The sequence below is a fragment of the Artibeus jamaicensis genome, unplaced genomic scaffold, assembly GCF_021234435.1.
Source record: "Artibeus jamaicensis isolate MK-2021 breed Jamaican fruit bat unplaced genomic scaffold, CSHL_Jam_final contig_1085, whole genome shotgun sequence".
NCBI lineage: Eukaryota > Metazoa > Chordata > Mammalia > Chiroptera > Phyllostomidae > Artibeus > Artibeus jamaicensis.
In genome coordinates this window covers 308,821-329,430 of record NW_026521214.1, presented here as the reverse complement: position 1 = coordinate 329,430, position 20,610 = coordinate 308,821, and the positions used below count along the sequence as shown (strand labels likewise).

The 20,610-nt window shown below is 41.5% G+C and overlaps 1 protein-coding gene across 1 annotated transcript in view; it reads left to right on the top strand.

Annotated features, from left to right (window-relative positions):
- The window catches only part of ADAMTS19 (ADAM metallopeptidase with thrombospondin type 1 motif 19), a 216,343-nt gene that overhangs the window by 61,151 nt on the left and 134,582 nt on the right, over positions 1 to 20,610 (top strand). The window contains exons 4-7 of the mRNA XM_037164084.2: positions 3,927 to 4,099; positions 5,717 to 5,800; positions 6,483 to 6,640; positions 15,211 to 15,254. Of these exons, the coding sequence (XP_037019979.2) occupies positions 3,927 to 4,099; positions 5,717 to 5,800; positions 6,483 to 6,640; positions 15,211 to 15,254 (459 nt within the window). The remainder of the gene's footprint in view (positions 1 to 3,926; positions 4,100 to 5,716; positions 5,801 to 6,482; positions 6,641 to 15,210; positions 15,255 to 20,610) is intronic.

Genomic DNA, 20,610 nt, shown 5'->3' with positions numbered 1-20,610 from the left:
AACCCAGGGTATCTATTTTCTTCTGTGAAAGGTTATGATTTCAGTCTATAGGGGAGTCACCTTCAAAACTCACAATCAAATCAATTTTAAAAAGGCACATTACCCTTCTCTAGTGGAAGAATTATAGACACCGGAGAGATAAGACAGCCGAATGAAGGTCGTAGCACTGAGAACAAGCAAAAGGAAGGCTTTCATATTGTGAAATGACAATGGTGCCCACAGCTGGAATTGCGACCCCTTAAGGAGACAGCCCTCCATGAGCTATACGGAAAACCAGCACCGTACAGCCCCTGAGTCACAGTGGGTTCCGGCTGTTCTGCACGCCCGTGCGTACCGACCGACGTCCCAGGCAGGCTTCGCGTGCCATTGTGCACAGAGGAAAGGTTTCTAAAAAGACTTAATTTCGATGGGTTTATGAAGCGTGGATGCATGCTTCATATTTGGCAGACATTTCCCATGAAGCTGTGGTTATGTTTTTGCAAGGCACAACCGTCGTACACGAATCGACCCATTTGGGTCAGGCACGCGCGCGGGGGGGGGGGGGGGGGGGGGGGGTGCCGGGCATCATCAGTCAGCTAGTTGCCAAGCTGACCTATTTTCAGTAGCTTTTGAAGGGCCCAGAATTTAAAAAATTATTTTAAGTGAACAGTGTATGGAATAAGTTGCTTTATTTACTTATACTACTATGTCCAATTGTAGCCCTACTTAGTTCAGGCTGATGTAGTCACATACTAAACACATGATTCAAATTTGAATCATGTTGCAATGTTTGCCCTTGCACCATGGAAACATAAAGTTTTCTTGTGTTCAACTGAGTGTGCTGGTCCCCTCCAGCATTTTAATGCCTTTAGGTATGTTATGTGTATATGTATTTATTATATAAATATCTTTTCAAAACAGGGACTTCATACTTTAGGTCCCTGACTTCATTGTGTTCTCCTAGAAGACAGTGTAGTGAAGGGGAGGGTGTGTGAGGTTGAGGCTCAGAGGCCCTGGGTTCAAGTCCCACTCCAGCTGCAAACTCTTCTTCAGTCCCTTAAATTTTGAAGCTTAGCTTCGTTCTTTGCAGCATGAATACATCCCATCACCTCACAGGGATATAGAGCTTAGCTTTCTTATTCGAAAGAGGTGGCCAGTGTGTTGTTTGGGACAAACTGGTAAATGAGTCCTTGTGAGTAGTTTGATGGGAACTGCGAGGGACTCAGTTCACAGGATCCCAAGCTTCTGCTGTCGGGTGAAACGTATCCATACCACAGGGGAGGCGGGGATGAGCGTGCCCTTGGGGACGTGGACTCTGGGGTCAGCCGCGGACTTGGGCCAGACTGCCTGTGCTCGCGTCCTTGCACTACCGCTTCCCAGCTTTACGACTTCAGAAAGCTTAACTTGGTTTTTCAGAAGCTCCATTTATAATACACAGAATGGGGAGATAGCTCCCTGAAGCTCAGGGTTGTTGTCAGAATTAAATGAGATTATGTGAGCCAATGAAAAATGCATGTGAGGTTTTTAGCGCATGTTGTTGTGGAAGCGTTTTGGCAGAAGGAACAGCGACACCCGCTCAAGAAGCTGCAGCCAAAGTCTGCCCCGTGGTGAGGGGCCACAGCCCCTCGGCTGATGGGGGGCGGGGTGCTGGTGTGCTGGGGGAAGGACTTTATCTGGAAGGCCATGTGGTTTGGGAGACTTTAAGCAAGCGACATTGTCGTCGTACACATTCCTCGATGGTTTAGTATAAATTATGAGTAAGTCCAGGACTCAGGCCACTGACTGAAGTTGTGTCCACATGCTGCCCACGCCCGTCGTCAGGTTTTTGTCAGTACGTGGAGGGCACTACCGAGATCATACACTGAGCACTGGTGAACACTCATTTTAAAATTTCTTCTCTGACCGGACATCAGTTCTGTCGTTTTCGTACCTGCATGTGGGTGGGAAGAGGTCTGAGGGGCTAGGAGATGAAGAGTGAGCTGAGTCTGGCTGACGCAGACAATGAAGTCTTCAGAGGAAGCGACTCAAAGAACAGATGACTTCGACATGCAGGAGTTTCACACGGGCAACTTGTGTGATGGCTCCCACTGTGAGGCTGAGATTCTGAAGAATTGAGATCGTCCCAAGTAGAGTATTTAAATATGACTCCCAAACGCGGCTGCTGCACACCAGCCACTGGGGCCCGGCAGCTGGGTGTCACTCGCTGGGCAATACGGGAGACAGATTTTTCCGTCTCTGTCACACGGTCTGTGTCCCGCCCTTGCTACAGTTCTGCAGCCCCTCATTTTGTAACTCTGATTTCATTTCCACTCTCTTTTTCTTACATCTCTCTCTTCCATGGGCGTGTGTTCTTCTACGTGTCTGCCCCTAAATGATGGTGTTTCCTGGGACTTCCTCCTTTCCTTTCTCACTCCACATGCTTTTCTGGGGTGACAGAGCCCAAATCCCACCTGCTCTTTTGCAATCGGCTTGTGTTCGGCCTCGTCTTTAGGGGCTCATCTATATTTTTGCACTTTGCAGGAGTTGGCTTATTTTTATTGCTTTTATTTTGTTGTATGAATAGGTCAAAAATTCTTTATCAATTATACTGTTGATGGTTATTTGAACTATTAAAAATAGTGCTGCCCTGAACAATTTGTACATTTGATTTGCATGCATTTCTGGTGAGTGTATATTTCAGATCTTTGATCGTCGGGTATGCGAATGCTCAAACTTAATGGAGACTGCCAGTCAGATTTTCAAGATGTTTACCCTAATTTAAGCTCCCAGCATGAATGTGTGTGGGACTTCCAGTTCTTGTCCGCACATTCTGGTTGACACTTAATATAATCATCTCTTTATTTTAGCCTTTCTAGGGATTTTAATTAGTTTAATTTATTGTGATTTTAATCTGTATGTCCCTGAAGATTAATGCGACTGAGCATCTTCTCGTATGCTTCTCATTAGCCCTTTGGATATCCTTGTTGTGAGAAAATCACTGTTCAAGTCCTTTGCCAGTTTTCCCATTGGTTTATCTGTCATTGATTTAGAGTAGCTTTTATTTCTTTATTATGGAAAAACATTGTAAATATCTCCTCTCACTTGGTGGCATGTTTTTCATTATGATAATGGCATGTTTTAATAAGCAGAAATATTATATTTTATGTACTTAAATTTATAAATATGTTTATTTGTGGTTACTGCTCTTATTTGGCCCTGTTTGGAGAATCTTTATTCCCCTACGGCTCCAACTTCTATATGGTCCTGATGGAAGGCAGAACCAAATCCTTCGTAATCCATGCATAATGTTTTTGTAATTAAGGGCACCTGCCTAAAATTAGGATGTGCGGTGAAGTCACTGCAGGCACTTCTTGCAAGTAGACCTTTATTTTGTTACTGGTTTCAAAAAGAAAATCATGGTATTTTTTAATTTATTGAGTTATTTTATTTATAGAGATCTTGACTAACGTGACTTCTCATAAGCCATCAACAGCTCTGGAAAGTATGTGTTAGTATTATTCATTCTGCCGATGAGGAAACAAAGGCCATCTTAGCAATGGTAATGGTCCCTCCCGTTGGCTTCCAAAGGTGTACTCCGACGCCTGGTGCCCTTTGGAGTTCTGCTTGTGAAGGCAACTTATTTGGGTTTGCTCCCCATTGTATCATCATTGCTCGTTGGTATTCAGTAGATATATTTTGAATAGGGAAGGGAGAGAGAAAGAGAGGGAGAGAAATATCAATGTGTGGTTGCCTCTCGTGTGTCCCCTGCTGGGAACTGGCCTGCAACCCAGGCATGTGCCCTGACTGGGAATTGAACCATGGTTGTTTGGTTCCCAGGCCCACGCTTAATCCATTGAGCTACACCAGCCAGGGCTCAATAAATATTTTTAACATTATAATAAACAGAATTTCTTTTGTTTACTTTGCCAAGATGGAAGCACATTGGAAAATTCATTTTTCTGTTGCAGATAAAGGAAGACCTAGATCTAAAAAAATAACAGAGAGTGGAAGAGGGAAACGATATTCGTACAAATCACCTCAGGAATACAACATAGAGACGGTCGTGGTAGCAGACCCAGCAACGGTCTCCCACCACGGAGCGGATGCGGCCAGGAGATTCATTCTGACCATCCTAAACATGGTAGGCAAACTTTAAAGTGTGCTTGGAATTTTTTCAAGAAAGCTCTAAGGAAGAAATGTGTGAGTATAATGAAGTTCTTAAAAAATGAACTCATTCCTATTCCTTTCTTTTACTGATGTTAGTAGAAAAAAATCTTTAGATTTACCAAATTGATCTGTTTCAGAAAAGATATCAAAATAAGAATCCACATCATTTAGTAAAAAATAAAAAACTTTTCATTTCTTTCTATGTGGCAAAATTCTCTATTATTCTTTCCTCTTTTTTGCTCTCTTCTTTTTATTCTCACTTATAAAAGGCTATTTGTTGAAATTGGCAGAAATGCTATATTTGTTTACATGCACGGCCCCGCAAAGTACCCTGGATTATGAGGTAGAACAAACACAGAACTTGGTAATCCACTGAGCTCTTCCATAGGTAGTAAGATCGGGCATTCTATATAATACTGGTTGATAAGTAAGACCTAATATCTAGCAGCTAAATTTTGAGCCAGCTGAACCATACGTAGCTAACTGCAGTTGGCCATTTCTGGACTGCAGAAGTTAGCCTATGCCCAGGCTTTCCTGGGTGCTTACTACCCAGTCAATGCTTTGGCACAATTGCATCATCATTTGGGTAAACCTCCTTGAAGGCAGAATTAGAAGGTTGTGGTAAAGAGTGTTGTTTCAGAGAGAATAAACATCAATAAAAACCAAAGGCCAATGTCCATTTATAATTCCGGCTTCCACAGAAAGCAGAGTAAGTACCACTGATTCAGGATAAATGTGTTCTGTTTTTGTAAAATTCCCATTTTTCCTCTTTTTTTATTATTATTTGTCTTGTTCCCCCAGCGAACAGATTTTCCCTCACTTCAGTCATTTCTGTGTGTGTTCAGCAACCTCCCGGACACGCTGCCAGTGGTCAGTGCAGGGCAGGCGAGCACCGCCTAGCCAGGTCCGCCCCTTCTAATGAGTGCTGTCTCTGAGACCATGGGCGTGGTGCGTCAGTATTTTCTATGACAAATTAAACAAGTGCTGAACTTTACAAAGACTCAGGGGACTGCATACAAAAATGCACCTTGTTTTCCAGCATTGCCACACACACCACATGTTGAGAAAGCTTCTTTTAACAGTGATAGGAAACCGGAAGCCACTCATCTGCATGGCGGCATTGGAAGGGGAGTTTGGGGAACCTTATTTGTATTTGGCAGCTAGTTTGGGAGAGAAAAAGACTCTAAGGAATGATTTGGGAGGTGGCGTATGGCAGGCCAAGATTTCGGGACTGTGTCTCAGAAGGAAGGAGGATGCTGGCATTTTGTGAATTAAGAAAGAGTCTAGGGTGTACTCAAATTCTTCTCGTTGGCATCTTGAAAAGCCCAGCCTTCTCTCGGTACCTCATTGAAATGCTTAGACTATTAAAGCTGCAGTGAGTATCTCAGAATGTTGTGTCTAAATTTCTTGGTGTCTAAAATGCATTAGCTAAGTTATTATTGCTAATTAAGCTTGTGTTTTAAACAGTTAAGCAGTTTAAACACATGAGATTGCTCAGTGATATGAAGACTTCTCTCACTTCTGGGCTTTAAGAAAAATTACAGTGTTTTTCAGTTTTATTTTAAATTTTAATTTCTATTTTTTTTTTCAGGTTTTTAACCTTTTCCAACACAAGAGCCTCGGCGTGCAGGTCAGCCTTCGTGTGATTAAGCTTGTTCTGCTCCATGAAACGCCGGTAAGAAAGTCTTGAGGTTTTGGTCCTCTGTTAAGTGGATGAGAAGCTGTGTTCAGGTGCTTTTATGTCCAGGGAATGTTAGGGATGTGCTTTTTGTTGACTTAAAATCCAGATATACCCACTGAATCACTTAGGGTATATATAAACTTGTCCTTAGTTTTGGTGAATACCTTAATTTTATTCCGAAAATTGATTGTTCTTGGTTTCCAAGGATCCTGGCCGTAACCCTTAACTTTCTGAAAGTAATTTTAAAAAGTCATATTTAATGGCAGTTTTATTTTCTCCTCCGAGCGTGTGCTTGTAAAGCCTTATCTGCAATTCATTTTAAATGTAGAATATTCTGTGACATGTTAGCCTGCTGCTTACCTGGCACTTCATAAAATCTTTGTTTTTAAATTATAGAAGTAATGAGTTACTTACATCCAGAAGTTCTACATTCTCAACATTCCATTGAACCTCTCTCTTTTTTTTTTTCAAGTAACATTATACAGATTGTGTAATTATCGTACCTCGCCGAGTTTTAAGATTTGTAGCTCAGGCAACATCAGCCCTGAATGTCTCCCAGATTCTAATCATCGTTACAGTGAGCAGTTTGCTTTAGTCATTGAAGACGTCCCCTGGGTTTCTAGCATTTTGTATGGCTGGGCGTCATTGCCTTGAAGTGAAATCTCCTCTTTTGCAGGCAGATCTCTATATCGGGCACCACGGGGAGAAAATGCTGGAGAGTTTTTGTAGGTGGCAACATGAAGAATTTGGCAAAAAGAATGACATACATTTAGAGATGTCAACCAGCTGGGGAGAGGACATGGCGTCCGTGGATGCAGCCATACTTATAACGAGGTAAATGCACCCAAGTCAGTGAAGCAACATTCCTCATTTGATGGCCATGCTATTCATCACCAAGTGCTGAGGTTCTAGATTTTGTTCCAACAAACTTTTGGCGTAATAATATCAGTCATTTTTCTCAATGAACAGTAACTGCCTTTTGAGCCGCCATTTATAGGACGGCATACTGACAAAATGTTTTTAAGGTGAAGACACAGTCATTGATGACGGTCAGGTAAAATTTTGGTGAATTAGGGTGGAGTTTTGAAATTATGAATATGCACTGTGTGTTTTTCAGTCATTACCCTGTAAAGTACTAAGCAGTCCAATATTTTAAATTCATAAATAGGGTACTGAGCCCCAGCAGCTCCTGACGGTGGCGGCAGCAGTGGTGGCTGCATTGGGTCTGGGCCCAGGAGGCGATGATGGAGGTGGGATGGCTGTTCCCAGGCCAGACTTCTGAGACAGGGAAGCTGAGGACGTGGCAGGAGTGTCTGACATAGACCTGAACCAGCCAGAGGACGCACGCTCTGAGCATGAGCTGGAGGCAGGGAATTTATAGGAGTTCAGCCCAGATGGAAGCATCGGTAGAAACGCTTCTCTTCCTCGTGCAACCAGAAGAAGGATAACAACCAGTTTAAAGACAATAAACAACCAGAAGTGCCAGAAGATCAAACTGCATGAAACTCCAACAACCAAGGGGTTCAAGAAACATTCATCCAGACTGGTAGGTAGGAGGGGCAAAGATGGGCAGCCAAGAGGAGAGGACACATGACATGACACGGCGGTGGACAGTGTGGGTGAGGCAGGGCTGGCTGACCAGGAAATTAAAGACTCAAAACCTCTAGCTGTAAAATATACTGTGGAAGGTTGTGACAGTGGGAGAAACTCCTAGCTTCACAGGAGAGTTTGTTGGAAACGGGGGCTAGAGCGGGAAGTAACGAAAAGTGGGATGAGAGCTGAGCAAGTGGCACCGTTCCCTCTCTGACCCCTCCCCCACGCATAGCGTCACAAAGAGGCTTGCCCCACCCTGGCAAAAACCTAGGACTCTGCCCCCATACAACATAACAGGTGCACTGAGACAAAAAAATATGGCCCAAATGAAAGAACAGATCAAAACTCCAGAAAAAGAGCTAAGTGACAAGGAGATAGACAACCTACAAGGTGCAGAGTTCAAATCACTGATGATCAGGATGCTCTCAGAAATGACTGACCTCGATCACAAAATGAAGGAAAAAATGAAGGCTGCACAAATTAAATAAAAGAAAATATACAAGGAAATAACAGGGAATGGAAGGAAATCAGGACTCAGATCAATGATTTGGAGCAAAAGGAAGAAATAAACATCCAACTGGAACAGAATGAAGAAAAAAAGAATTTTAAAAAATGAGGAGAAGCTTAGGAACCTCTGGGACAACTTTAAGCATTCCAACATCTGAATCATAAGGGTGCCAGGAGAAGAAGAGGAAGAGCAATAAATTGAAAACTTATTTGAAAACATAATGAAAAACTCTTCCTGGTGAAGGAAATAGACTTCCAGGAAGTCCAGGAAGCCCAGAGAGTCTCAAAGAAATTTGACCCAAGGAGGAATACACCAAGGCACATCATAATTAAGTTACCCAAGAATAAAGATAAGGAGAGAATCTTAAAAGCAGCCAGAAGAAAGGGGAGAGTTACCTACAAAGGAGTTCCCATAAGACTGTCAGCTGATTTCTCCAAAGAAACCTTACAGGCAAGAAGGGGCTGGAAAGACATATTCCAAGTCATGAAAGGCGAGGACCTACATCCAAGATTGCTCTATCCGGCAAAGCTCTCATTTAGGATGGAAGAGCAGATAAAGTGCTTTCCAGATAAAGTCAAGTTAAAGGAGTTCATCATTACCAAGCCCTTATCATATGAAATGTTAAAGGGACTTATTTAAGAAAAAGAAGAAGATAAAAAACTATGAACAGTAAAATGATAACAAACTCATAACTATCAACAACTGAACCTAAAAAACAAACAACCAGAACAGGAACAGAATCACGGAAATGGAGATCATGTGGAGGGGTATCATTGAGGAGAGAGAGGGGAAGAATAGAGAGGAAGTACAGGGAATAAGAAGCATAATTTAGAGGCATAAAATAGGTGAGGGAAGGTTAAGAATAATATACATATATAGGAACTAGTATAAAGGACACATGGACAAAAACTAAGGGGGCTGGGATGGGAATAAAAGACAGAAAACTGTACTTGAACAACAATTAAATAAATAAATTTAAAAAAGAATAATATAGGAAATGGGGAAGCCAAAGAACTTCTTGTCATTAATTGTGGAAGGCAGAGTAATGCCCACACCCTAATTCCCAGAACCTGTGACCATGTCCCCTTATGTGGCAAAAGGCACTTTGCAGATGTGGTTAAGGAAGTCGCAATGGGGAGATTCTGCCAGATTATCTAGGTGGGCCCAACGTAATCACAAGAATCTGAAAATATGGGAAAGGGAGCAGAAGGTCAGAGTCACAGAGACTGGAGGATGCTTTGCAGCTGGCTTTCAAGGTGGTGTCAGGGCCACCAGCCAAAGGATGTGGGCAGCCCATGCAAGCCAGTGTATTCCACTTGAGAGCCTTGGGGTCAGTGCCACCCTGAGGACACCTTGATTTAACCCAGTAAGACCTATGTTTGGCTTCAGACCTCCAGACCAGTAAGATGATGCACTCCTGTTGTTTTAAATGACTAAGTTTGTGGTAATTCGTTACAGCAGCCACAGGAAACGAATATACCCATATCGGTCTATAACATTTAGAGCTGACATTTTATCACATATAAGTATCCTGATTTATGTGATTATTCCATATCTGTATATCTTTCTGATCTTTTACATTTAGAGAAAAGCATAAAGACATCTTTATCTACATATGGTTGTAAACATGTACTAGTATCTATTTGGGGTGATTAAATAGTACCCAGTACAGTGTTTAGAAATATCATCTTCCTTATTGTCAACTGCTCATAACATGCAATCAAACTTCATGTTTAGCCATGGGCTGGGACAATGTATTAAAGGGATGAACTGAAGGTAATAATATCTGGGATTTGTGAGACTATTTCTAAATAACATTCTTTAGGAGAACACTCAGCGTGTATTTCCTTATCTCAATCTTCAGGATCGATTCCATCAGTAAAATAATCACTCACCCTCAGATTTCCAAAACTTGAACTACTGCCACATGACTAAATGTTGCACTCTCTATGCCCAAATTGTACTTTTCAAAGGTAAGACAACATAAGGCACTATTATCATATTTCTAGTGTATCTTTCAGTTATGGGTAGAAAACCCAAGCTTCGTTCTCCAAACAGGACTTGTGTGCAAACCTGAATGGAAAAGCCCTTTTGGTAGGTGAACGTCGTTCAGGAAGCCAGGTCTTGCCGAGCCCCTTCCCATTTCATGGAGAAACACTCGCTCCTCAGTCCCTCAGAGAAATGGTGACCTCGGTGTATTGCACCCTGATAACTAGGGTTCAGAATAGGTCTTAGTGGACTGCTTCTGGGTTTTTTTAAAAGTAATTAGAATAAAAATCTGTGGTTGAAAATAGAAAAAGATATGCCACAGGTCACATACGTATTAAATGTTAATAGGTGCTGGCCAGTCCTCTCTTGCTTTGCCTGTGGAGGGGAGGGCTCAGTGGCGGGTCTCCGTCCCCCATCTCTGTGTTCAGCGCCATGACTGTGACAACCTCTCACCGAAGGGGATGTTTTACGGCCACGTTTGTTCAGGAACGTTGAGCTCAATGGTCTGACTGATTCAAGTGTATGGTCAAAGTAAGCAGATATTCGCTTTGCAGAGAACTTGTGAGAAATGAAACATTTTTTTTTTAAATCTCCTTGGATTTCATCCATATTTGACAAACTAAACTCATAACCAGCCTAGTTTCTAGTGAATGCTCATCTTAGGCAGCTATTAAATTTTAGCTCAGCTATTAATTTTGGTTTCAGCTAAAATGAATAATGTTTGTATAAACCCAAATCTATCTGCAGTAATATATTTGTCAAGTTGTTCTGTGGATACAATGAACTGAATAGTTTCGAGCTGACTCAGTGCTCGTGGGCTCATAGTAACACAAACACAAAACATATCACCCAGCTGTCAACTCCATGATGTATTCTCAGTGTCATTTTCACATTTCTCTTTGAAATCAGGGAGAAGGCCTGAGTCTGTGTCTCTTGAAAACATTCTTTCGCTTAAAATTTCACTTTATTAATGATATTTTTGCCTTTCCTCTTTACTGAAACGTTTTTTGGTTTGTGTACAGTACTTCTGAAAGTTAGTTTTAAACGAATGACATTGGCAAGTAAAGTCGAAAACTTAATAAAATGTAGAAATGGCAGAAATATATTAATTTAGCACAAATCATAGAATAATATTTGAATGAGTCATTTATAGGTATAACCCAGGGCACTATAAAACTCTACAATGAGACTTATTCTCAGATGCATCTTCATTCTTGGAAATTAAAGGCCACATTTCATTTTTTTCAATATAAATCAGAACTTAAGCAGAATTTATTGGCCTTCCCAGCTGCCAAAGTCCAACAGCATCATTTCCATAAACTCACATAATGAAACTCCGAAATGCAGACTTCAGGCGCGCCGAGCCATCGTGAGCCAAAAATGAGAGAATCTGAATCCATGTGATCACAGGTCTAGGCAAACAAGTCCCCCCAGCAGCCCCCCCGCGCAGTGAATCTTTTAACATTATGAAAATTAAGAATGTGTTATTGTGGCCCTCGGGAAAGAAGGGGACGATGAGGTACCACAGTCTGATCTGACGTTTGGAAATGCCGCCGACAGCTTATCCATCGATTGTGCCGAAAGGCATTTCCAATGCTCCAGTGCTTCCGAATAAAAGACCTCGTGTTCTTTGAAATGCTGTGCTTTGTTCATTTGTTTGCTAAGTGAACAGAAATTGGCCGTGTGAGGAACTCTAAGTGCCCTTGACAATAAGCAGCACATTTGTCCTAGTTTTACCATGTTGTTTAGTTACAGATGAAGTCCCTTGTTTCACATTATGTAAATCAAATAGTCATGTTGCAGCCTCATGCATGATGATGTGATGTTCTGCACGTCTAGGAAAAGCACATAAAATCCCTTTTCCCTACATCTGCATATACTTTGCACTCACTAATTCTTGGCCCCGCGCTGAAGATTTGATTTTAGGTTTCTTTAATTTTCTGAATTCCCATATTACTCAGTATCATTTGTTTTGGGTGTTTCTCCTTTTACTGGCAAAGTCAATCGCAAAATAGAACTATCTGTTTTTCTGCACGATTCCCCAGGCTTCTTCCTCACTGATCTGGGGCCCTTATCACAGAGATGATTCTGTTCCTCCTCTTCTTTGCTTTCAGAGTAGAAGTCTATTGTATTGATCTTTGTGGTCTTCCCCTTATCCAGTGCTTGGCATGCAAGAGGCACCTAGTGAATCCTACCACATCCAATTGTGTTGGCAGGTGTGTGCCACACGATAGCAGAGGGAGCCGTTTATTGTACGTTATCGTGTATGTAAACGTACCCCTAGAAATGAGCAGCGTGCAGCCTATACTCTGCACAGGGTGTCCCTGCGGTGGATTTCATTTCAGTACCTTATAATGCAGAGAAAGACTAACTACTACTTGGTCATTTACTGGTAAAAAAGAATGTCAGCAAACCTTTTCCATTTTTCTTCATCTGTAGCTCTATTCAGACTCTGAATATGTTATACACTGTGTGTGGGGGGTATATTTTCCTGTATCGTTTCATGTTGATTTTGAACCACAGAGACTGACTTTGCCCAATTTGAGCACCAGAAAAAGTGTCATCTTTGACTTAAAAAAAAATTACCCTCGCCCAAGAACAAGCTTATTGATTTCAGAGAGAGGGAGAGAAATGTTGGTATGTTGTTGTGTGAGAGAAGCATCGATCAATTGCCTCTCACGCGTGCCCCGGCCAGGATGGAGCCTGCAACCTAGGTACATGCCCTGACTGGGAATTGAACTGCGACCCTTGTGTCTACAGACTGATGTTCCAACCAACTGAGCCACACCAGCCAGGGCAGATTTTTTTTTTTGGATAGATGGAAAAATTCTGTGTAGTACTTAGAATCAGAGAGCATTGAAGAACCAGGCATCAGGAGAGACGGCGAAGCCCTGCCCAGGTGGCTCAGCTGGTCGGAGTGTTGTCGCACACACCAGAAGGTCGCAGGCTCCATCCCGGTCAGGCCACAGGCCTAGGTGGCGGGTTCGACCCCTGGTTGGGGTGTGTGCAGGAGGGAACAGATAACGTTTCTCCTACACATCGATTTTTCTCTCGTCCTCTGTTTCTCTCTAAAATCAATAAACATATACTTGGGTGAAGATTAAAAAAGAGAGAGACTGAACTTAGAGGGGGTTAGAAAAAAAAGACAGGGGGTAAGGACTCTAAAAATCTCAACCACTGGGTTTGGGTGATCCGGGGCCATCTCGTATTACAGATCCATTTGAGATCCTCTGAAAAAAATATTGCTAATTGTAGTCAACCTGAATGTCTTATCTAGGCAGTTATACGGTCTTTTAAAGAGTTTGGTAAAACTAGATGCATGATTTATAATAATAGAATAAGGCCTATATGGCTAGTTTCTTGTATATTAAGATTCAAAGTTAACCAAGTTTTACTATTCTTGATTACTATCTGGTTGGTCATAGATTGGTTCACTCCCTTTAAATATGTGATAATCTGGCTGAGTAGACAATCAGCAAGTGTTCCCATTTGTAGGCATATAGGAATGATAGAAAAAAAACGTAATAAAAATCTTTTATTTGTAAAATAAGCCAAAAAAAAAGTAGTATGCTTCTGAGGTAATGTGATCGCCGCCCTGGCAAAAGCTTACTGAACTCAGAGATGTGGGTTCTTGGATTTAGCTCCCACGTGAAGAAAAACCTCTGAGGTTTGACGAAGTGGGGAAGTGGAACTGAGGCGATGACACACAGCCAGAGCCTTCCTGGAGCTGCCCACACCTCCAGTGAGCGTGTGCTCTGGTGAGAGCTGTGCACACAAGCCCAGGTCGTCAGCGGAACGCATGCTAGCTCAACTGGGACCCCAGGGCTAGGAAAACAGCGCCTCCCACAACACTGTTCCCAGCAGAGCAGGAGGCGAGAGCCGATGGTAAGCTGCTCTGAAGTGGCCCTGTCTCCTTAGGCCACACGAGGCCACTGTGAGTGAGTTTAAGTGAATGAGCTCACAGTGGAATTCCAAAACTCAAAAGGACAACATCTTCCATTGTAAAAGCCCAGAATCACCATACAGAATAACTTTTAAAAAGCTGGTAGGGATCGTAAAAGCCTGTTCTCGTGATTAAAAACACACAAAAAGTTCAAAATGTTAGAATAAGGCATTTGACAAAAAAGAACAGTTGATCTGAAAATTGAGGGAAATTCAACATCTCTAAAAGAAATTATGCTTAACATTTGAATTTCTGAGTTGAATGTCAGGTTAGATACAGTTGAAGGGAGCACCAGTGGGTTGGATGAGGGGTCTGAGGGAACTCTCCCGGGGGCTGCATCGAGTTGTCAACAGGTGGAGCCACAGGTCGGTGCTGAGAGTCCCAGAGGTGGCGGTGAGGACATGACCAGGCCTGGAGGGGGCCCCAGGGGGGGCGTGTGGAGGGGCTTGCCAAATAGGAAATACAGGGATTTCCATGTGTTCATGGATCCTCTCGCTGAAAATCATGCCAAGTGCCAAAGGAGCTCAAGAAACGTGAAATCAGCATCTTGACACATCCGGGTGGGACTGCAGAACCGTGAATACAAGAAGAAATCTTAAAATCAGCTGGAAATCATGGTGTACGCCAATGGCAGCTCAATAAAAAAGTTAACCAGAAAGCAAGTGTGTGAAGGGTCAAGGCGGTTTGTAGTCTGTGGTTATGAACGCTTGAAGTTTGCTGTTCAATAGTTGTCTCAAGAGTTTGCAGTTTGCTGTGGAATGCTCTCCGAGATATAGCAGTCAAATAAAACGCAAATTAGAGAATGTTATTCATGGTTAGACCCTACGTAAAAAACCTGAATTAGACAGCTATGTAAAAATACTTGATTCTTCATGTTTTATTAGAGTGATTATCTGTCTTTTAAAAATTTTCCAATCTTTTGATATAAAATGTTCTGTTGTTTTAAGTTGTATTTCTCACATTTAAGTCTTTAATCTGGAAGTTATTTGGGGGTTATGTGAAATAGAGGTTTTAGGATATTTTCAAACAAGAAGCCATTTCCCCATACAAGATACTGGGGTTTTTTTTGCAATAAATAAGTGAAATCCTGTAAAATTCAAAACAAGATAGAATTTTACTTTTGAGGTATTATCTATGAAATAGAAGAACATATTTCAGGATTGTATTGGGTAAAAAGGTACCATGAAAAACTTAATTTTCACATTTTCTTAGAACCAAAAATAATTTAATCTCATTTTCAGTTTTATTAAATTCCTGTAGGTAGAAACGGTATGTTACTAGTCATACAACTATTAATTCAACTCTTTATTATTCATCCAACTATTATTTGTGGAAAGGTTTTTTACTTCAATTTTATATTCTTCTTTCTAGAAAAGATTTCTGTGTGCACAAAGATGAACCATGTGATACTGTCGGTAAGTGTCTATTCACATTTTTACACTTTTGAGCGGTTCTCGGGATCTTGAACACAACTGTAGAAAATTATCAGAGAGTGGTGCTTTTAGTGGAATATTTTTAAGATGTCCAAGTTATATATTTCCAATTTATATGTTTAATCATTTGTCAATGCGTCAATTATTAATAACACAGCTTAAAGATATGTGTACACACTATATATTTGAAAAAATCTTAAACCATGCTTTAAGAATATAATGAGTTCTTATTTGTTATTTTCCCAGAGATGTACATAAGGGTGTAATAAAATTCTATTGTTGTTGGTAAACCAAGGCAAAATATATTGGCAGTCTGACTGACCTTTTGTAGGCTAACAGATTTGTTTATAACGTCTATGCTTGAAGTGCTTTGCAGTCAGAGAAAGCCCATTCAGTTTGCATGACTAATGACAATTTCTATACATGAAGTGGTAAATGTTCTGTGTGTTTGTTCTAGATATCTAAAGCCCCTTAAACGTGTCCATATAGCCAGTAGAATCCATGGAACCACAGTTCTAGATATATGCTAATATAAATTCATCTATATAAACTTACCTATCCAAAAATATATAACTGTGTATAGGTGTAAACTATGTAACTATGGATGGTTTTAAGTTACAAAGCTCCGTGTAACAGGGCACGGGTAAAACAAGTGTAAGAGCCATAATCTGCTTTTGCCGTCATGTGGGGTCATTTCTACAGGGTAGTAAGTATCTTAACCATCTTGACGTTCTTTGAAAGATGAACAGTAAAAAGGGTATGAAAACAGGATAAAGGGTTATTTAAAAAATCATTCTCACTAGTTCTATTAGGTTCTCATCAGCTTCCTCCTATGATTAAAATCTGAAATGATAAGTGCAAAATAGTTAAAGCAAAAGAAAGCAGAAGATGATGGAGTGAAAGGCGTTTGGTTCCGAAGGGACTTCAGGCAGAAAGAGAACTGGACGCCTGAGGACAAGCCGCCTTGACTCAGAGAGGGTCTTCGTCAGGCTGACTCACTTACCTGCTTGTGCCAGCTTTCTCCTCTTTCTTGCCTGGATCTCCGTAAACTAAATCTTAATGCAGTGTCCATCAAGCCAACCGTGGAAACTTGGAGCACCGATGAAGCTTGTCCCAAACAAGGACCTCCTCTCCACATAGCAGCTATGTCGCCTGACAGCCTTCTGTGACACAGATGGTTTCTTGCTTCCCCCGAGGGCCCGAGAGAAACAGCAGTATTTTCAATAACCACGCCCCTTCCCAGCCCGGGCTCCAGGACTACAGAAGCAATGACTAACATGAAGCAAATCACATTTTTTTTTATTATGACGATGTTTCCCATCTTGCTAAATCTGCTCATTGAAAATAGCATTCTTTTTGTGATATATGCGTATATTATCCAGGAAGCTTGTTGCTGGTTTAAAGCCCACCGGATTAACGCAGTACCTGGTTGAGTTCGAACAATCAGGAGGGGGGTGCAGTCAGTCCCAGCTCTGTCAGGCCTGCCCTTTAGGAGCCTGTGATGGTGCAGGACGGGGGAGGTCTCCTTTTGTGTGCTTAGATCCTTGGGCCACCTCTGGCATCACTGCATCCCGGTTTTCCTCTCCATGTCTGACGTCAGTTCTTTTCCCAGCCCAGATAGGAGACAGGGGTCTTCCTCCTATTTAGTCTTGAGCAGAGTAAAAATCCGAAGTATTTCTGCAGAAGAAAGAACATGAAAACTTGTAACAACCGCGTTAGAAGAGTGGTCTCTTCATTCCAGTCCTCGTCTCCTCCTGCCCCCAAATGTTCTTGGTACGATGTCCACGCTCCTGCCTGAGACATGTGTGGAGAAGGTTTGTTGATGTTTGTGAGAACATCCAACATCGTGAGAACACACATGAAGGCTGTCACCCATCACCCACGCGTCTACGCCGTGCAGCCACAATGTTGTGGAGGAAAAGGATGCTCGCTTCTCTGGCGATGGCTTATGATTAATCTAGGCCCATCCACAGCATTATTTCAGGACGACAGCCCTAACCCAGTTACAGCAAATGGCACTGCTATGATTGGGACATGTGACCTGCCACCTGTGTTGGCCTCATTAAGCTGAAGAGAGGGACATTTTTCATGGTTGAAGCTTGTTCATATACGTCCCCACTGGATGTAAATGAAGAAGCTATAATTGCAAAGGAAACCAGCCTTGGGGTGAGTCTGAACTCAAACGTAGCAGAACAGAGAGAGGAAAGGGGCCTTGCTCCTGGATTATGTTGTGGGATCTTTGCCTTTTCCTGCCTCGGGTCCAGTCTAGTCTCTGAGCTTCGGAAGGTGTGAGCCAGCAGATACGCTCAGTATTTAAGCCAAGTTAAGATTTTTATTTCTGTAACTTGCAGCCTAAGGCATAGATCTTCTCTGACATTCCTATATGCATTTACAAGAAAAGGAGAATGTAGGGCAATATTAATAATTTCCACTTTTATTGAGACGGTGCTGGTAGGTAACTTGCTCTGTGACCAGTTAAAAAATTAAACAAGCATGTGTGGCTTATTGGTCATCTTAGCAGCTCCTAATCTCTGGTAGAAAAAGCCAAAAGGGATTTAGGGCTTAAATCAATAAAATGTTTATTGACACACATTTTGATGTTTTTTCTACTTTTAAATCATTTTTATTTTTCAATGACAGTTGACACACATTATTATATCAGTTTCAGATGTACACCCCAGTGATTAGATATTACATAATCTATGAAGTGATCTTCCTAATAAATCTCCCACCCATCTGACACCACACATGGTTATGAGAATATTATTGACTATACTTCCTATACTGCACTTTACATCCTCATGACTATTCTGTACCAACTGATCGGTACTTCTTAATCTTTTCACCTTTCTCACCCATCCCTCTAGCCCCCTCCCATCTTGTAGCCATCAAAATGTGCTCTGTATCTATAAATCTGTTTCTGTTCTGCTTGTTCACTTTGTTTGTTTTTTATCCCATTGTTGATAGATATGTATTTATTGCCATTTCGTGGTTTATATATTTTTTATCCTTTCTTTCTTTTTAAAGGAGACCCTTTAACCTTTTGGATAATACTGTTTGGTTGTAATGAACACTTTCAGCTTTTCGTGACTGGGAAGCTCTTTATCTGTCCTTCGATTATAAATCGGCTTTGCTGGGTAGAGTCATCTTGGTTATCGGTCCCTGCTTCTTCCCACTCTGAATATTTCTTGCCACTTTCTTCTGGCCTGAAAAGTTTCCACTGAGTAATCAGCTGAGTCCAATGGGAGATCCCATGTAGGGAACTAACTGCTTTTCTCTTGCTGTTTTTATGATTTTCTGTCTTTAACTTTTGCATTTTAATTCTGTTGTGTGTTGGTGTGGGCCTGTCTGGGCTCATCTTGTTTGGGACTCTCTGTGCTTCTTGGACTTGTATGTCTATTTCCTTCTCCCAGTTCAAGACGTTTTCTGTCATTATTTTTTCAAATACATTTAAAATTTCTTGTTCTCTCTCTTCTTTTGGCATTCCCATGATGTGAGTGTGGGATTTCTTGAAGTCCCAGAGGCTTCTTATACTATTCTCATTTAAAATTTTTTTCTCCTTTTTGCTGTTCCAGTAGGTGTTTTTTTCCCCTTATATTCGAAATCACTGATTTGATTCTCAATTTCATCTCCTCTACTGTTGATTTCCTGTATATTATTCTTCATTTCAGTGTACCCTTGATTTCTTTTTTACACTATTGAAGTTTGCACTTAATTCCCTGAGCATCCTTATAACCAGTATTTTGAACTCTGCATCTAGTGGATTGCTTGTCTCCATTTTGTTTAGTTCTTTCTCTGGAGTTTTGTTCTGTTCTTTCATTTGGGCCATGTTTCTTTGTCTCCTCATTCTGCAGCCTCCCTGTGTTTGTTTCTATGTATTAGGTGGAGCTCCTATGTGTCCCAGGCTTGGTATCGTGGCCTGTTGTAGTAGGTGTCCTGTGGGGTCGTCTCTCCAATCAGCCAAGCTGGGCACTTGAGATGCACCTCCATGTGGACTGAGTACATCCTCCTCATTGGTGAATCAAGAAGCCAGAGTGTCTGAGTGGCATGTAACTGGAAAATGTCACCTGTTGGGAGAAGTGTAGAGATGATAAGGTATAAAGCCTCAGGCTATGAGGAGTTTCAACGTGTTCACTTGCGGTGGGAGGGGAACTCAGCGACTGAGCCCCTAGGAGTTCGGACATGTCAGCATAACCCACCAAAGTCTAAAGTGGATCTTTATACTTCTCCAAGCAATAATTATGGTCCTTAAAACCTTTCACATACCTTACCCTGATTGTAGGCTATTGCTCTTTTTTAAAATTTTATTTCATTTCTAAAACCTACAAGATGTTATCATGGTTTTCTGCAGTCAGCGCTTATTTAGATTTACCCCCATATTTATCATCATATTAGCTCTTTATTCTTTCACACAACCCAGATCTTTGCCCTGATTGCACTCTCCTGCTGCCTGCAGTGATAGTTGTTAGACTTTCCTTTAGTAAAAATCTGCTCATGGTAAATCTTTTAAGTGTTTGTTAGTCTGAAAATGTTGTAATTTCACACTCATTTGTGAAAGTATTTCGACTGTTGGCACATCGTAGGTCGAGTTCACCTGCCTTCTGGCCTCAGCTGTTGCTCCGGAGAACCCAACTGTTAGTCTGACCTCCACGGGTTTTTAAAAAATAACATCCTAAACTGCTCTGTAGAGGCTTAAATTGTCTATACCCTCCACACCAGTGATTCTCAAACTTTGTGGTCCTTCTAGCCTTCAGAATTATTGAAGTTCCCAAAAGGGCTTTTTTATGTCAATAATATTTATCAGTTGTCACCACATCAGAAATTAAAGCTGAGAAATTCTAAAAATAATTTATTTCAAATGAACAGTAATAAATCCATCAAATGTTAGCCTCAAGGACATGCTTTTTGTAAAAAGGATACTATTCAAAATGAAAATAGTGATAAGATAGGGCTTTGGTTTAGATGTCTGCAAATCTCCGTATGTCTCTCTGGCTTATAGAAGACGGCCAGGGGTCGTACTGCTTCTGCTTGTGAGGGCTGCCTTTTGTTACTGTGGTTGAAGGGTATGAAGAAAATGTGGCCTCATGAAGATTTGTAATTAGAAAACGGCTGAGTTATTTGGGTTGTTATGGATGCTCTTCTTTGAGAGTTGCCCCGAAACCCAGGCTGGTGTCCCGGTGGTGAGTAGATTGTGGTGTGGAGTGTGGAAGCACATCAATACAGTTTTACACTTTGGTCATGTCTGTTAGTATGTGTTTCACTTTAGGTGGATGTGTTTAACTAGGAACGTATTATTAGCATCATTCTTTGGTCAATTAGAAAATAGTAGTTCACTGAG